Source organism: Macrotis lagotis, chromosome 4 (assembly GCF_037893015.1).
Source record: "Macrotis lagotis isolate mMagLag1 chromosome 4, bilby.v1.9.chrom.fasta, whole genome shotgun sequence".
In the NCBI taxonomy this organism is placed as follows: Eukaryota; Metazoa; Chordata; class Mammalia; order Peramelemorphia; family Peramelidae; genus Macrotis; species Macrotis lagotis.
Window position 1 is genome coordinate 104,551,204 of NC_133661.1, and position 13,016 is coordinate 104,564,219.

The 13,016-nt window shown below is 38.3% G+C and overlaps 1 protein-coding gene across 2 annotated transcripts in view; it reads right to left on the reverse strand.

Annotated features, from left to right (window-relative positions):
• Positions 1 to 11,324, reverse strand: part of RBM20 (RNA binding motif protein 20) — a 256,727-nt gene extending 245,403 nt beyond the window's left edge. Inside the window, exon 1 of one of the 2 annotated variants that reach the window (XM_074233726.1) lies at positions 11,095 to 11,324. In XM_074233726.1, coding sequence (XP_074089827.1) covers positions 11,095 to 11,309 — 215 coding nt within the window. In that variant the 5' untranslated portion in view covers positions 11,310 to 11,324. Of the gene's footprint in view, positions 1 to 10,254 lie in introns of both variants that reach the window. The other variant, XM_074233728.1, reaches the window with a different exon arrangement.
• Positions 11,325 to 13,016: the final 1,692 nt, after the last annotated feature.

The window sequence follows — 13,016 nt, forward strand, 5'->3', positions numbered from 1 at the left end:
CAGGCCTCAAAAGGTTGAGATTAATTGACATCTAAGGTCCCCATTTTACAGTTTTCTGAACTGAGGCAGAGACCTAGGGCATCCTGGCATACACTTAATTTCTGAATCAAATGATCCTATCTGCTATTATTTTAGCACATGCTGAGAGGATTACAGCTGTTTATATACTCTCTGCCTAGCCTCAATTTCAGGTCTTGCCAGTCATGCATATCATATGCCTGGTTATATCTGCTTGTGGAATTTAAAATGGGAGTATGGATTTCAGCTTAAAATAAGAGCATAGAACCAAACCACCTAAAATCAAAGGTCTTTCGCTAAGTTTCTTATTTTTTAAATTATTAATAGTTGCATACATATATTTGTAGTAAAAGTTTCTATTTATCGATTGTTATGTTTTTCCTAGTGTCTACATTTATATCAAAGATGTAAGTATTTAAAACAATGTAGTAATCATACAGTGACTTGAATTTACATGTGACTTCCTTATCTGCTTCTGCTTTGCCCCCAAATCCAGGTCTTTTACCAAAATGATCATTTTTATTCTTAAAGTATTCCTGTCAGGCTGGCAGTCACTTCGGAACAGTAAATAAATCACAGGATTTGAAGTTAACAAACCTACTTTTGAATTATTATTATTATCTAACTACTTCCTACCTATGTGATCTTGGATTCAGTTTCTTTATCTGTACAATGAAACTTGAACAAGAAGCTCTCAAAAGAACCTTCCAGCTCTAAATCTTATTATTTCTATGACACATTTTATTGGTGAAGAAATGAAAGCATGTGGTTTACTGGTCATCAGCAAAGCCAAGTCTAAAATGCAATTGTTTCACTAATTCCTTGTATGGGGTTCTTTTTATTACAGTCCTCCCCTCCTATTTTGTGTATGGGACCAAGGATACTTATTTGGAGTATGTAAAAATAGATATGTAACTTAAATCTTAAAAAGATGAACAAAGTGGGAGTCAGCAACAAGCTCCAAGAGATTCCTAGATTAGACTACATAGCAGCTCATCACCCATTTTTAAGCCAGCTTGGGCAAGTAACTGACTGAATTAGTTGATAAATACTTCATGAAAGAGCCAAGCCAGTCTCAAGATTCTTAAGAGAGAATCTGAAACACTGGAAAGGATAATAAAAGTTTCAATAGCCTCTAATTATTTAATTTTAGTTAACAAGGATGTTACTATCTGGCATATGGATTTTTTTAAATGTTATATTCCTCCTTGTTGAACTTAGATTTCAGCTTAAGAGGTTTGATAGAGCCAGACCCTGAGAACAATCCAGTGACAGGACACCATCAAGTTTTCATTAGGGCTAATGAAAACTCTGAAATGAAATATCTGTTGGCACATATGTTTCATTTCTAAAATGCAGGTTTGTATTATTTGTTATTCCATATCAGTTTGCAATTCTCTTGCTCAGTTATTTTCTATATTATATTAATTATTTTTGTACATGCCTAATGTAGTCTGTAAGTCTGTAAGCTCCATAAGGAAGCCCATCCTCTATGTCTTTCTTACTTTTGTATCCCCAACAACTCTTAGCATAGGATTTTGTTCTTAATAGAAATAAGTAAAGCTTGATCTATTAGATTTTTTGGTTTCATCACCCCATGTATTCTGTTTTAAATTAATTCTCCAATTCCATCTCAGTTACAGGTACATAATCCAGAAAATTATCTACAATATTGGACTAAAATTATAGTATAATAATAAAACTAAAATAATAATTATGTAGAATAGTCATTGCAAGTATGTGCAAAAAAACTTTAGATCAGTAAATTAAATTATTTTCTGATTAATAAAGATAGTAAAAGTAATTCCACTGTAAACATCATTCTTTTCAGTGTTAAAAAGAAGAATAATAGAATGCCTTCAGGAAAACAAGAGTGTGTATTTTCTGCCCATTAAAGAGATCTCAACTGCATGTTCATTGAAAGCTAACCTTGAGCTCAAAAGAGACAGGGTGATGCTAAATTTCTGCTTGGCAAGAGGACAGCATTTGGAAGGTGACCTTGAGAGAGCAAATCTACTGCCAAGGTGTGGAAAGACAAGCCCATGATTAGGGGAACCTAGGAAAGGCAAAGAGTTGATTAGAAATATGGAAGGACATTTTGCTGAATCATGTTGGGGGAAGTCTGGCAGACCAGAGCTAAAAGATCAATGCCTAAAATTAATAACCAGGTTCTGTTACTTTCTCTATTTCTAGAAACCCTGAAAAGCATAGTGTAGTATAAAACATATGGGTCTAGAATTCAGGAAATCTAGGTTTTAGTACTAAATCTGACACTGACTCATAGCATGACCTTGGGCAGATCACTTTATGCCTCTGAGTCTTAGTTTTTTTCATCTGTAAAATGAAGAGAATGGATTTAAGGATTATAAGTAAAGGGACTAGCCAGTCTAAACCCAGTCTAAATTTGAAAAAAATATTTTTAAAAAATAAACTTTAAATCACAATAGACCTCATCTCCTTTCTTTTCTCAAAGGCTTGGTCTCTTTTAGGACTTTTCAGGTATTAAATGAAGATTCTATAATGTCCTAGGACAAGGTGAATAAGAGTAACTATGTAGCTGCTAGAGAAATGACAGCACAATGTGAGTGAGTTAATGGCATCTGCAGGCTTAAAGTAAAAAAATAAGTCACATAAGTAAGATTCAGGTCAATATCAATTGACGGGAGGCTTTCTCACCCCTAAGAAGAAGCCGAAAAATTCTGGAAGTTTTCTGCAGAAGCAAAAGGACATTTTCTGTTGTGCCTATATGTGAACAGCACCTGTTCAAAGTACAATAGAAATGAATGCAAAGTAAATACTGATTTCAATACAAGCACATATTGTTAATGCTTTTACATGCCTCACAAACTTCCTATCAAAGAAAAGTCTTAATTCTAACTCTAGCATACCATGGTCCATATTAAACATATAATCATTGATGACTTTTTTCTTAAGTAAAAATATGATATTTTTTGTAAACTAAAATCATTACAATCTGGTCCTCCAAAATTGAATTGAACTTGAACTTCTGAACTAAACTCCAAAATTGGAACTGAAAAATCCCAAATTTTGAAAAAAAAATATATTATCTAACTTTTTTTTCCCCTAACATTACCGTACATACAGAGTTAAGGAATTAGGCCATAAGTGGTTCTCTTTGGCAATAACAACAAAGCATTTATCTGGTCTTTCACTTTTTATTTAGCGTATAGAGAGGGAATAAGCATTCATAAAGCACCAACTATGTACCAGTTACTGTGGTAAGCCCTTTACAAATATTATTTTTCATTTGATCCTCACAATAAATCTGGGGGAAAATACTATTATTATCAGCCCCATTTTACAGTTCAGGAAACTGAGATAAACTAAGATTAATTCAGGTAGTGTGACCCTTATAAATACTTGCCCATACACCTAAATGTTTTTAAGTTAAATAAATAGATAGATAGATAGATAGATAGATAGATAGATAGATAGATAGATAGATACTCCTATAGTTTATGAAGATCACTAAATATTTTACATGTTCTGTCATACCGTTCTAGGATTTCAGCCTTAGAAACAACTTAATTCCACCAATTTTACAGAAGTCAAACTAAAGACCAGAGAGGTGGCAAAGCTATGGAATTACCAATATCCAGCCCCCCCCCCCGCCTTTCCCTGCATTAGGTCACACATCTAATAAACAGCAAAACCAGCTCTCAAACTCAAACCTCAAGACTCCCAATGCAGTGTTCTTTTTCCTATGATTGACTTAATGGCATTATTTTGTTTGGGATTAATTTTCAGGGAAGATACTCATTTCTTATACATGACCAACTCTAGCAATAGATAAACTTTTTGATACAACAATTCATCTATTCAAAAGACTATTGTTAATACATCTTCAAAATAAAATCACCCAAACCCTCTTACCTCATTACACAAAAGACTATCTTCTCACTCCAACCAGCAATAAATTTAGGAAAGCTTATAAGGATTATGTGAAAGAACTCTGTTTAGCCAATAGAAGAGAAGATTGAAGGGGACATGAGTGTTGTTTTTAAATATGTGAAGGGTCAATATGTAGAAAACAGACAAGGCTTATTAGTCTTCTAGTAAGCGATCTATGGCCAGCAGGTGGGAATTATAGAACCACACATTTTGTTTCAACTTAAGTAAAAGATTCCTAATAATTAGAACTGCACAAAAGAGGAATGGATTGCTTTGAAAAGTAGTCAATTCATTGTCACAGAAGTCTTCAGATTGCAGACAACCATTTCTTAAGGATGTTATAGAAGGGAATCATGATTTGACTAGAGGCTGGACTAGATTACTTTTTATCATTTCCAAAATAAAATTTTATTATTATCCTTCAGAATAAATTTTTAATTCACTAAATTAGATCCTTAGCAAAATTTTACTATGATTATTATTAAATAATAACATATTTATAATTATTATTATTATAATTAAATATTAAATGTAGTCATTAGACTATATTTCCCTTAAATTAATGAAACCATGTAGTGATGTTTATAATGTTTATGATGTGCATAAAGAAAAGTAACTATTATGTTATTGCCCCTTCCAAAAAATATTTAAAATATCTCAACAACACATGGTGGTTTTCCAATTTGAGATGATTGTTTTAATCAAGAGAAAATCAAGTGTGAAGAAAGAGTCTAGATAAAATGACAATTCAGGGGCATCCTTAACGAAATGCAATATGAAGTAGAAAAGAAGCATGAAAATTGTTTTCAGGGGGGAAAATCCAGTCCATGCATACCACTAAGTCTGCAGCTTCTACCTCCAAATACAAGAGAAGCCTTCAGAAAGCAATGTGAACTATATGGTGTGGTCTTACTGTTTAAGACAAGTTGTTCAATTGTCCCCTTCTTGCCTATAAATTGAATTAGCCACAATGTATACCACCACTACCCCTACTGATTTTCTGTCAGCAAGAGGAAAAAGTTTTCTCATAAATCACCCGGGAACTTTGCAAGACCAGAAGAGATGAGCGGAAAGGGAAAATTGGTGAATATGATTTCATTATGTGACTGGGAAGTCTTTAAACAGTGGTTATTGACTGCCTGTGCACGAAGTCAAACTAAAATAACATATTTTCCTATTTTCTCCCCAAATAACAGTGATGAACCCAACCGTAAGCAACTACATCTCCTCTGTAAAAGAATGAATCATTCTATCTTTCCTATTTCTGCTCTATTCTGACCACCCATCATGCAAAAGCACACATCTGCACAGCACTAACATCCCCTCCACAGTTTCAGAGATCAAATTCACACAACCGATTAAAAATCCAACTTCTTAATTAAAGCAAACATTTCCCAGCCTTCTCACCAGTGGGAACTGCAAAAGAGAAATATTGGGTTTCCCATAGAGAAAACGGTCATACATCCGAAACCAAGTCAACTTTGATGGAATAAAATGGTAATTCCGTGCTATTTTGTCATATACTTCTTTGTATGAACCATGCATTTAGCTTCTTTACTCTTATTCTAGAAATACTGATTACTCTAGTTTGATCTCTGCACAAGTTTTTCACATTCTAACTCTAAATACAGTTATCATCCATTACAGAAATAAAACTTAGCACATGCTAAAATGTACAAAAATATGTGCATGTTGGTTGGGCCCTCACAGTCATTGCTGTGACTGGCAATAAAAATCAAATTAAATAGGACATTGTGGAATCAGAGTCCTTTTTCAGCTCCTGACATTCAAGGTGGACTGGAGGTAAGTAGATTGATGAAATGCTCATATTTTTCTCCCTTTGGGACTTCAGGCCAGTTACAAAATTTTCATTTTTTTCTATAATGGATCAAATGCAAGATCCAACATCATTACAATATTGCTTTTTTTTTACTCTGTTATTAATCTGATTGTACTAGGTTATTTATTGAGAATTAATCCTTACCACTAGACAGGGAAAGGCGGGGGGGGGGGGTGGATATTGGATTTGATTTAGAGGAAGAAGAAAAGGAGCAGGAAGAGGAAAAGAGAAGGAAGAGGAAGAGGAGGAGGAAGAAGAGAGAAAGAGGAGGAGGAAGAAGAGAAAGGAAGGAAGGAAGGAAGGAAGGAAGGAAGGAAGGAAGGAAGGAAGGAAGGAGCAAAGAAAGAGGAGAAAAGGGAACAAAGACAATAAAAAGGGGATAAAATCTTATCAGTTTGGCATTACTTCACTTTGAATAACACCTTGAGCTAAAAGGCAAGAAAAATGCAAAACAGAAGTGATAAAAGAATAAGTGCACATATAGAGAAACAGCTCTTTTCCCCCGTGACACCAGTTTAAAAAGAGTTTAATAACAACTCTGTGCACCATGTGTAATAAAGCCCCTTACCATGACTAAAGAGTATAATGCACCACATTTCATATTATTGACCTCTCTAGGGACTTGAAAAAAGCTCCTAACTGGATAACTACACTTATCATCTAAATACCAATCCTGTGTGCTAAATGGACAATAAAAAACTAATTCTCCTAAAAATAATAAAAAAAAGCTACCCCCCCCAAAAAAAACCTGTTGTTGTCTCTTAGTCTTCCTAGACTAGAAGAGACTATAGGAAGCCAGGAATTAAGTTTGCCTCTATCCTTCCCTCTTTTGAGTAAAGCGACTTAACCCAATCAGATGTTTTTCCCTGTTGAATGCCTGTTTTATGTGTACTTTAAGATGGTATTTCAATTTTCCAAAATTCTTCCAATATGTGTATCCTTGTTTCAACCTAAAACTGGCCCAAATGGATGAAAATTTTAAAGCATAGATGTCTGAAATTTTCTTTCTTTTTTAAAGATAAAATTTTTTTATCTTGAAAAGCACAAAACATCACTATTTAGGTAATTTTCTTCTTTGGCAAACTCTTAATTTCCTTCCCTAAATTCTAGATACAAATCTTAAGCATGTCTTTCAAAGTTAAAGACCCTTGCTACAAACTATTATTATTGTTGCTTGCATCTTGCCCCTACTCTTAAAGGCAGAACGTTAGGGAATAAATTCAAAATGAACAAAACTACAGATATCTGAAATTACTTAGTACTTTTCATGATTTCTACTTTAAAATAAGATGTCCACTTTGCCTGTTATGAAGATAGTAAAGGTATCTCATCTCACTGTTATTCATAACTTTTAATGTTAGAAAACAAATAGGAGACAAAGTGTTTTCATGATCCATCCACAAAAGTAAGTGATTCAGTCTATGAAAGACAAAACAAACATTTGTTATTTTACATGTATACATTTTAAAAACCAATAAACTTAGAAATATCGTATTTAAACACATAAGTCCCATACATGCAGCTACATCTCATAATCATATATTTTAGAAAATTTGTCCATTTGTCCATAAATTTGTCCATATTTTTCCATTTGTCCATAAGTTTGTCCAAATTTGTCCATAAAAATGCATTCACCTCATAATAATAATTTTTATAATTTCTATGCTCTTTGGGTAAGAATGGTCTGACTATTTCACTTTTAGGAGGATTCTTCAACAAGAATATATTTTTTTATTTTGACAACAGCACAAATCATATAAATCATTAGGAAAACGGAGTTGAATAGCAAGTAAAATATTTTATACGGTTCGAAAGAAAATATTAGGACTTTCTCAGCAAAAAGAATCTGTATACAGTCCAGTCACATTTACTGCCCATTCCATATGTCTTTGTTTTGTATCAAAATAAGTACTTCTTGTCAGTCAAGTCATTAAAATTTAGCTTCTGATTTTCTAAACATACATAGATCTCCTTCGTGTATTACTATGATGACCCTCTGTCAAAGTCATTCATTTATAAGACTATGCTTTCAATTTCCTTTCACCGATTTTTTTAAAGTGTAAAGCATTATCACACAAAAAGTATGATTATCACTATCTTTTAAGTGACTGCAACCTCCTACTGATTTAATTACCAAAGGAGGGTGGTAGGGAGAGGGTAGGATAGAACCAACACTCAAAATTCTTATAGCATAATAGGAAGCAAAACATACTGAAAAGTAGTAACCTCTCCCACAGGGTTTCTCAATCTGTAAATCTGTAGACAGATTTCAGGGAGGTCTGTGAACTTCGATCAGAAAAAAATATATATTTTCACTAACCTCTAACTGAAATTTAGCATTTCCTTCAACTATAAATTTTAAAAACTTATTCTGAAAATTCGGGTCCATAGTTTTCATCGGACTGCCAAAGAGGTCCATGATAGACCAAGAAACAAAACAAAACAAAAAACTTCTGCTTCAATAAAACAAAGATAAATGATGATGGTTTTGTAATATGCTTTTACAATAAAAAATGATACTGGTTTCCATTAGTCACATTTCAGATTCTTTGTTACATGTCTGTAATGCTGGATGAGATTATGAGGCTACACCCATATTTTATCAACCTTAAACTTTACTGATAAATGTCGGCAAATATTAACAAAGTAATAGATGAAAATATTCCCATAGTCCTTCAAATCAACAGATTATTGTATCCATCTTATTTAAGCAGATTGAAATCCCTCTCCACAAATGTATTTACTTACTTTACTTTGTAAATAGGAGGGGGGGAAGTCACCTAAAAACATTTGAAATCTCTATATATTTCTCTCATTGAGAATTTTATAAAAACGGTAAATTTACTAACTTCCCTTCAAAATACATGCCAACTAAAAAAAGTTGAATTGTTCAACTTTGTGGTGGAGTTTAACACTCTCTATAACCTTTTTTTCAAAGATGGCGGTGTAAAGAGCGACTAATTATAATATAAAGATGGAAGCTCAGATTGAATTATGCAAACGTTGCCTCAAAATAACCAGATTGAATTTCAGCGCATTTAAGATGGACCTGTAAGGCTTGCCATTTTATGCCTGGTTCCAATGGTATTTGAGCGTGTGGAGAGGGGATGACAGGTCCCAAATCATCCTTCTAAAGAAAGATTCTGAAGCATAAACATCATCTCTCACGGACAAAAATTCATTGGGCCCTGGGCTTTGCACCTGCATTTTGTGCTACTACCCAGACCCAAAAGAAGAAAAGTATTCCTTGATGCCTACAACTAGTATTACAGGCATCAGGGCCATCTTTGAAAAACTCACTCTTATTTTTTTTTAAATGATACATTCCAAAGATGTGCTTCTTTAAATGAGGAGGAAGGCTTGGGGGAGTGGATTACTGTACATATGTGGCAATTAAAATTCAATTTTAAGTGATTGATTTCCTCCAAAACCCTCAGAATCAAGCTACATTTCACAAATAGTCATGCGTATATGGATTTTATAAAAATAAATTTTCCCTTTTTTAAATTTAAAATAAAGGGCACAAAAGTTTACTAATTATTATGCTTAAATAATTTCAGCGAACTACATCATTTAAAAAATTCACTTTACATGTTGGTTCTTCCAATAAGGATATTAGAAAAAAATTTACTTAACAATAGTTAATTTAGTTTTCAAAAAATCCAATTATATTGAAACATTTTTCTTGGAATAATTTATGTCTTCATTGAGGGTTAAAATACTAAGTTACATGATTTGTCAAATATACTTCAAACCATATTTGAAATAACAATTACGCTTTCAGAAAAACAGAATCAATTACATAAAACTATTCATTTCCAAAGTCACCAACTGTTGAAAGTTTCACAAGATGTTCAATTAAAGAAAAAAGTGGTTATTAGTGAAACACGACAGCCAATTTTATTACTGTAGAAACTATTTACTTTGCCACTCCAAAAACAAATCTGAAAACACTCTGCAGATGTCATGATATCAAAGAACTTTGGTGACAAACATAAATTTTCCTTTTTTCTTTCACTGATCTTTATGGGAGTCCTCAAAACAACTAAATTTAAATTTAGTGTCACTTATTCATAATGGTTGCACACTTTTTAACACATTTTAATTAAGTTTTTTGCAATTCCAAGTGCCAAAACAATTTTTTTTGAATCGTCTTGGATGGGACCTTAGATCACATCTTCCATGTATGTTCGATATAAAGCTGTATTAAATTCTTATATAATTCTCTGGTTGCCCTGTTTCTCTCACATACTTCACATGCATATCTTCTAACATTCCTTAAAGATAATTTTGAATACTTCATAATATCTCGAAAGGAATACAGAAAGGTATCAGCCCAGTAGGCCTTAAAACCATTGCCTGAAAAATTCAAACTGAGCAAAAATAATTCATGCTACCTTTGATTTTTTTGCTTATTCTCCTTTCCCAATTGACCTTTAAAATGTTTTCAACATTTTACCATCCACAAACTACCAACTACTTACATTCCAAAAAAAGGAGAACCCCCAAAGTGACTTCTTTCACAATGACTACAAGATGGCATTCGACATAAATGCGAGAAAATAGCTTTCTATGCCCGAGTTCCTCTGGTGAAGAGGATCTTCCTGAGAAAGGAGTTTGTCTTTATTTGGGAAAAATCTAAGACAAACAGAATTGCTTCTTATCTTCATCACCCACCATCACCCAACCTCCTCGTTTTGTTCTCTGCCTACAATTAAAGGAATTTTGTGTGTGTGTGTGTGTGTGTGTGTGTGTGTGTGTGTATGTGACACACGACGCATACAAAAACAGTACACACCAACATCCTCATGCCCCAGGGAAGCTCCCCGGGAGCTCACCAAAAGGCGAGCTGCTCTGCTGTGATTTTCCTCCAATTTGAGTTGTTCCAGCTTGGAAGAAATCCAGGAACATCCCTTGAATAGGGAGGACAAGAAGATGGGGAAACAGGTCTGTCTGTACCCTATGGATTGATGTGCGAGAAGGTATTTCCCTTCTCGCCCCCACCCCCATCCCCGCAAACACACAAACACACACATACACACACAAACACAAACACACACAAAGAGACAGATACCTAGACAAGAGACACACGCAGAGCCAGAATAATTGAAATAAGGGGCCTATCTCCCCTCAAGAAAACTTGTCTTGGTCATGAGCGCTAGAGAAAGCACAGCAAAAATACCATCTGGGGTGGAGGATGAAGCAAAGGAGGGGGGTATCTACAGGGTGTGCCTCTCCCCAAACGCGCACACACAGACACACAGACACACACACACAAAGACACACACACGCACACCACAGAGGCATTCTCCCCATCTTCTTACTTTTGGAGAATCTGAGGCAAAGCGGCCTGGGGCGCCGGCGGCGGCGGCGGCAGAGGCGGCGGCAGCAGCGGCTGCTGCATTCCTCGGGGGCCCGGGGGTCCCAGGAGCCCCGGGGGGGCGGCGGCGGCGGAGGCAGCCAGGGTGCGGGCATCTCTGTCCGGCTGCTCGCGGCCGCTGGTCTCCGGCTCCTGGCTCATGGCTGCGGCCAGCACCATGCGGCGACAGCCCGCCCGGGACGCAGCGGCGAGGGGCGAGCGGGGCGCGGGGGGCGAGCGGGCTCCGGAGGGGCCGATCCCCGGTGCGCCAAGTGCCCGGGGTCCGCGCCGGCCCGCCGCAGTCCCCTTGTCCTTCCCCGCTGCGCGGCACCGGCAGGGGAGGGGAGGGGAGCGGCGAGAGGGGAGGAGGGGGAGGGAAGGGGCAGAAGGGAGGGGGAGCCGGAGGGGGGGAGGGGGAGGGAAGAGAGGGGAGGAGGTGCCGCCGCCGCCGCCGCCGCCGCCGCCGCCCTCCCTCCCAAACCCCGGCCCAACTGGGGGCGGCGGGTCTCCCGGCGGCTCAGGGACGGGGACCGGCCCCGGGCTGGGAGCGACATGGTGACATAGCGAAAAGGGAAAGGGAGCTGTGGGGGATGGGGGGCCGCGGCCCCAACAGAGAGGAGCCCCCCGCGGAGCCGAGGCGGATGGGAGGGAGCGGAGCCTGGCGCTAGCCACGACAGCAGCCCAGGCCGGGCGGGCGCAGAGCTCTCCAAAGGGAGAGGAACGCGGCCCCGGGGGCCAGGCAGCCCGGCCCCGGGGGAGGGGGCCCGGAGGGCGCAGGGTCCGAGGGATGCGGGGCTGTCCCTGGAGAGGCCCGTTAGCCGGGAGGCGCAGTCCCGACGCAGAGCTCGCCTTGGCGTGGGAAGGCGAGGGCTTCTCCCGGGGACACGTAGCCCCTCCGCATCAATCCGGGGGGCGGCCGGCAGCCGGAGATATAATGCCGGGCCGGGGAGAAGGCCCGCGGCCACAAAACTATCCCCTCTTCAGACATCACACGCCACCCTCTCCCATGCGAAAAGAAATTTAGCGTGCGTATCTTACCACTGTGGCTTCCATCCTAAGAAAGACTAGTATGGGAGCCTCGGTCTAGACTTCCCAGGCCCTCTGGGCCTGGATCTGCCTGGGAACGCTTGCATCCCTCGAATGCCCCGATTCCGGTCCAGATTCGCCACTCAAAGCCCCGCTTCTGCAAGAGGCCTTTCCCACTCTACCTCGGCCCCCGTCCGCTAGCGCCTTCCCTCTGAAATCACCTTCCATCCACAGTGGGTATGTCTGATAGGTATATCGAGTCCTATGCAGATTGTCTCCTCCGTGCACCTGTGGGATCCTTAGGCGCAGAAAGGGCTTTTTGCCTTTCTTTGCATCTTTAGTGCTAGTATCTGGAACATAGTAAAATATCATCACCTATGATCACTGATGGCGATGATGACTCTCATCGCTGCTGTCTACCAAGGCCTCAAGATACTGACTTTTTTGTGGGAGGCGGTGGAGAAGATGCTAGACAAGGACTTTGAATTATAGGGCAGCAATTGAATTCATTGTGATTCATTAAGAAGATGGGGTCGTGGGAAGAACTGGAGACTAATAATAACTCAGTCCTATGGCACTTTAACCCTAGGTGTCCCCTGACTCCAGCTCATGAACAGAGTGGTATAAGACACTAACTAGCACCTGAGCTTCAAAGTCCAACTCCTGGTCGTGTGACCTTGAGTAAGCCTTTTGAACTTGATGAGAGTTAGCTTCTTCTTAATGGCAAAATAAGGGATTTAACTAGATGATCTCCAAGACCTTTCCAGCACTAGTATTTAGATTCCACATCAAAGTTGACAGAAATTGTTTCATTTGTTTCATTTGATCCTACCAGCAACTCTGAAAGGTCGATGCTATTGT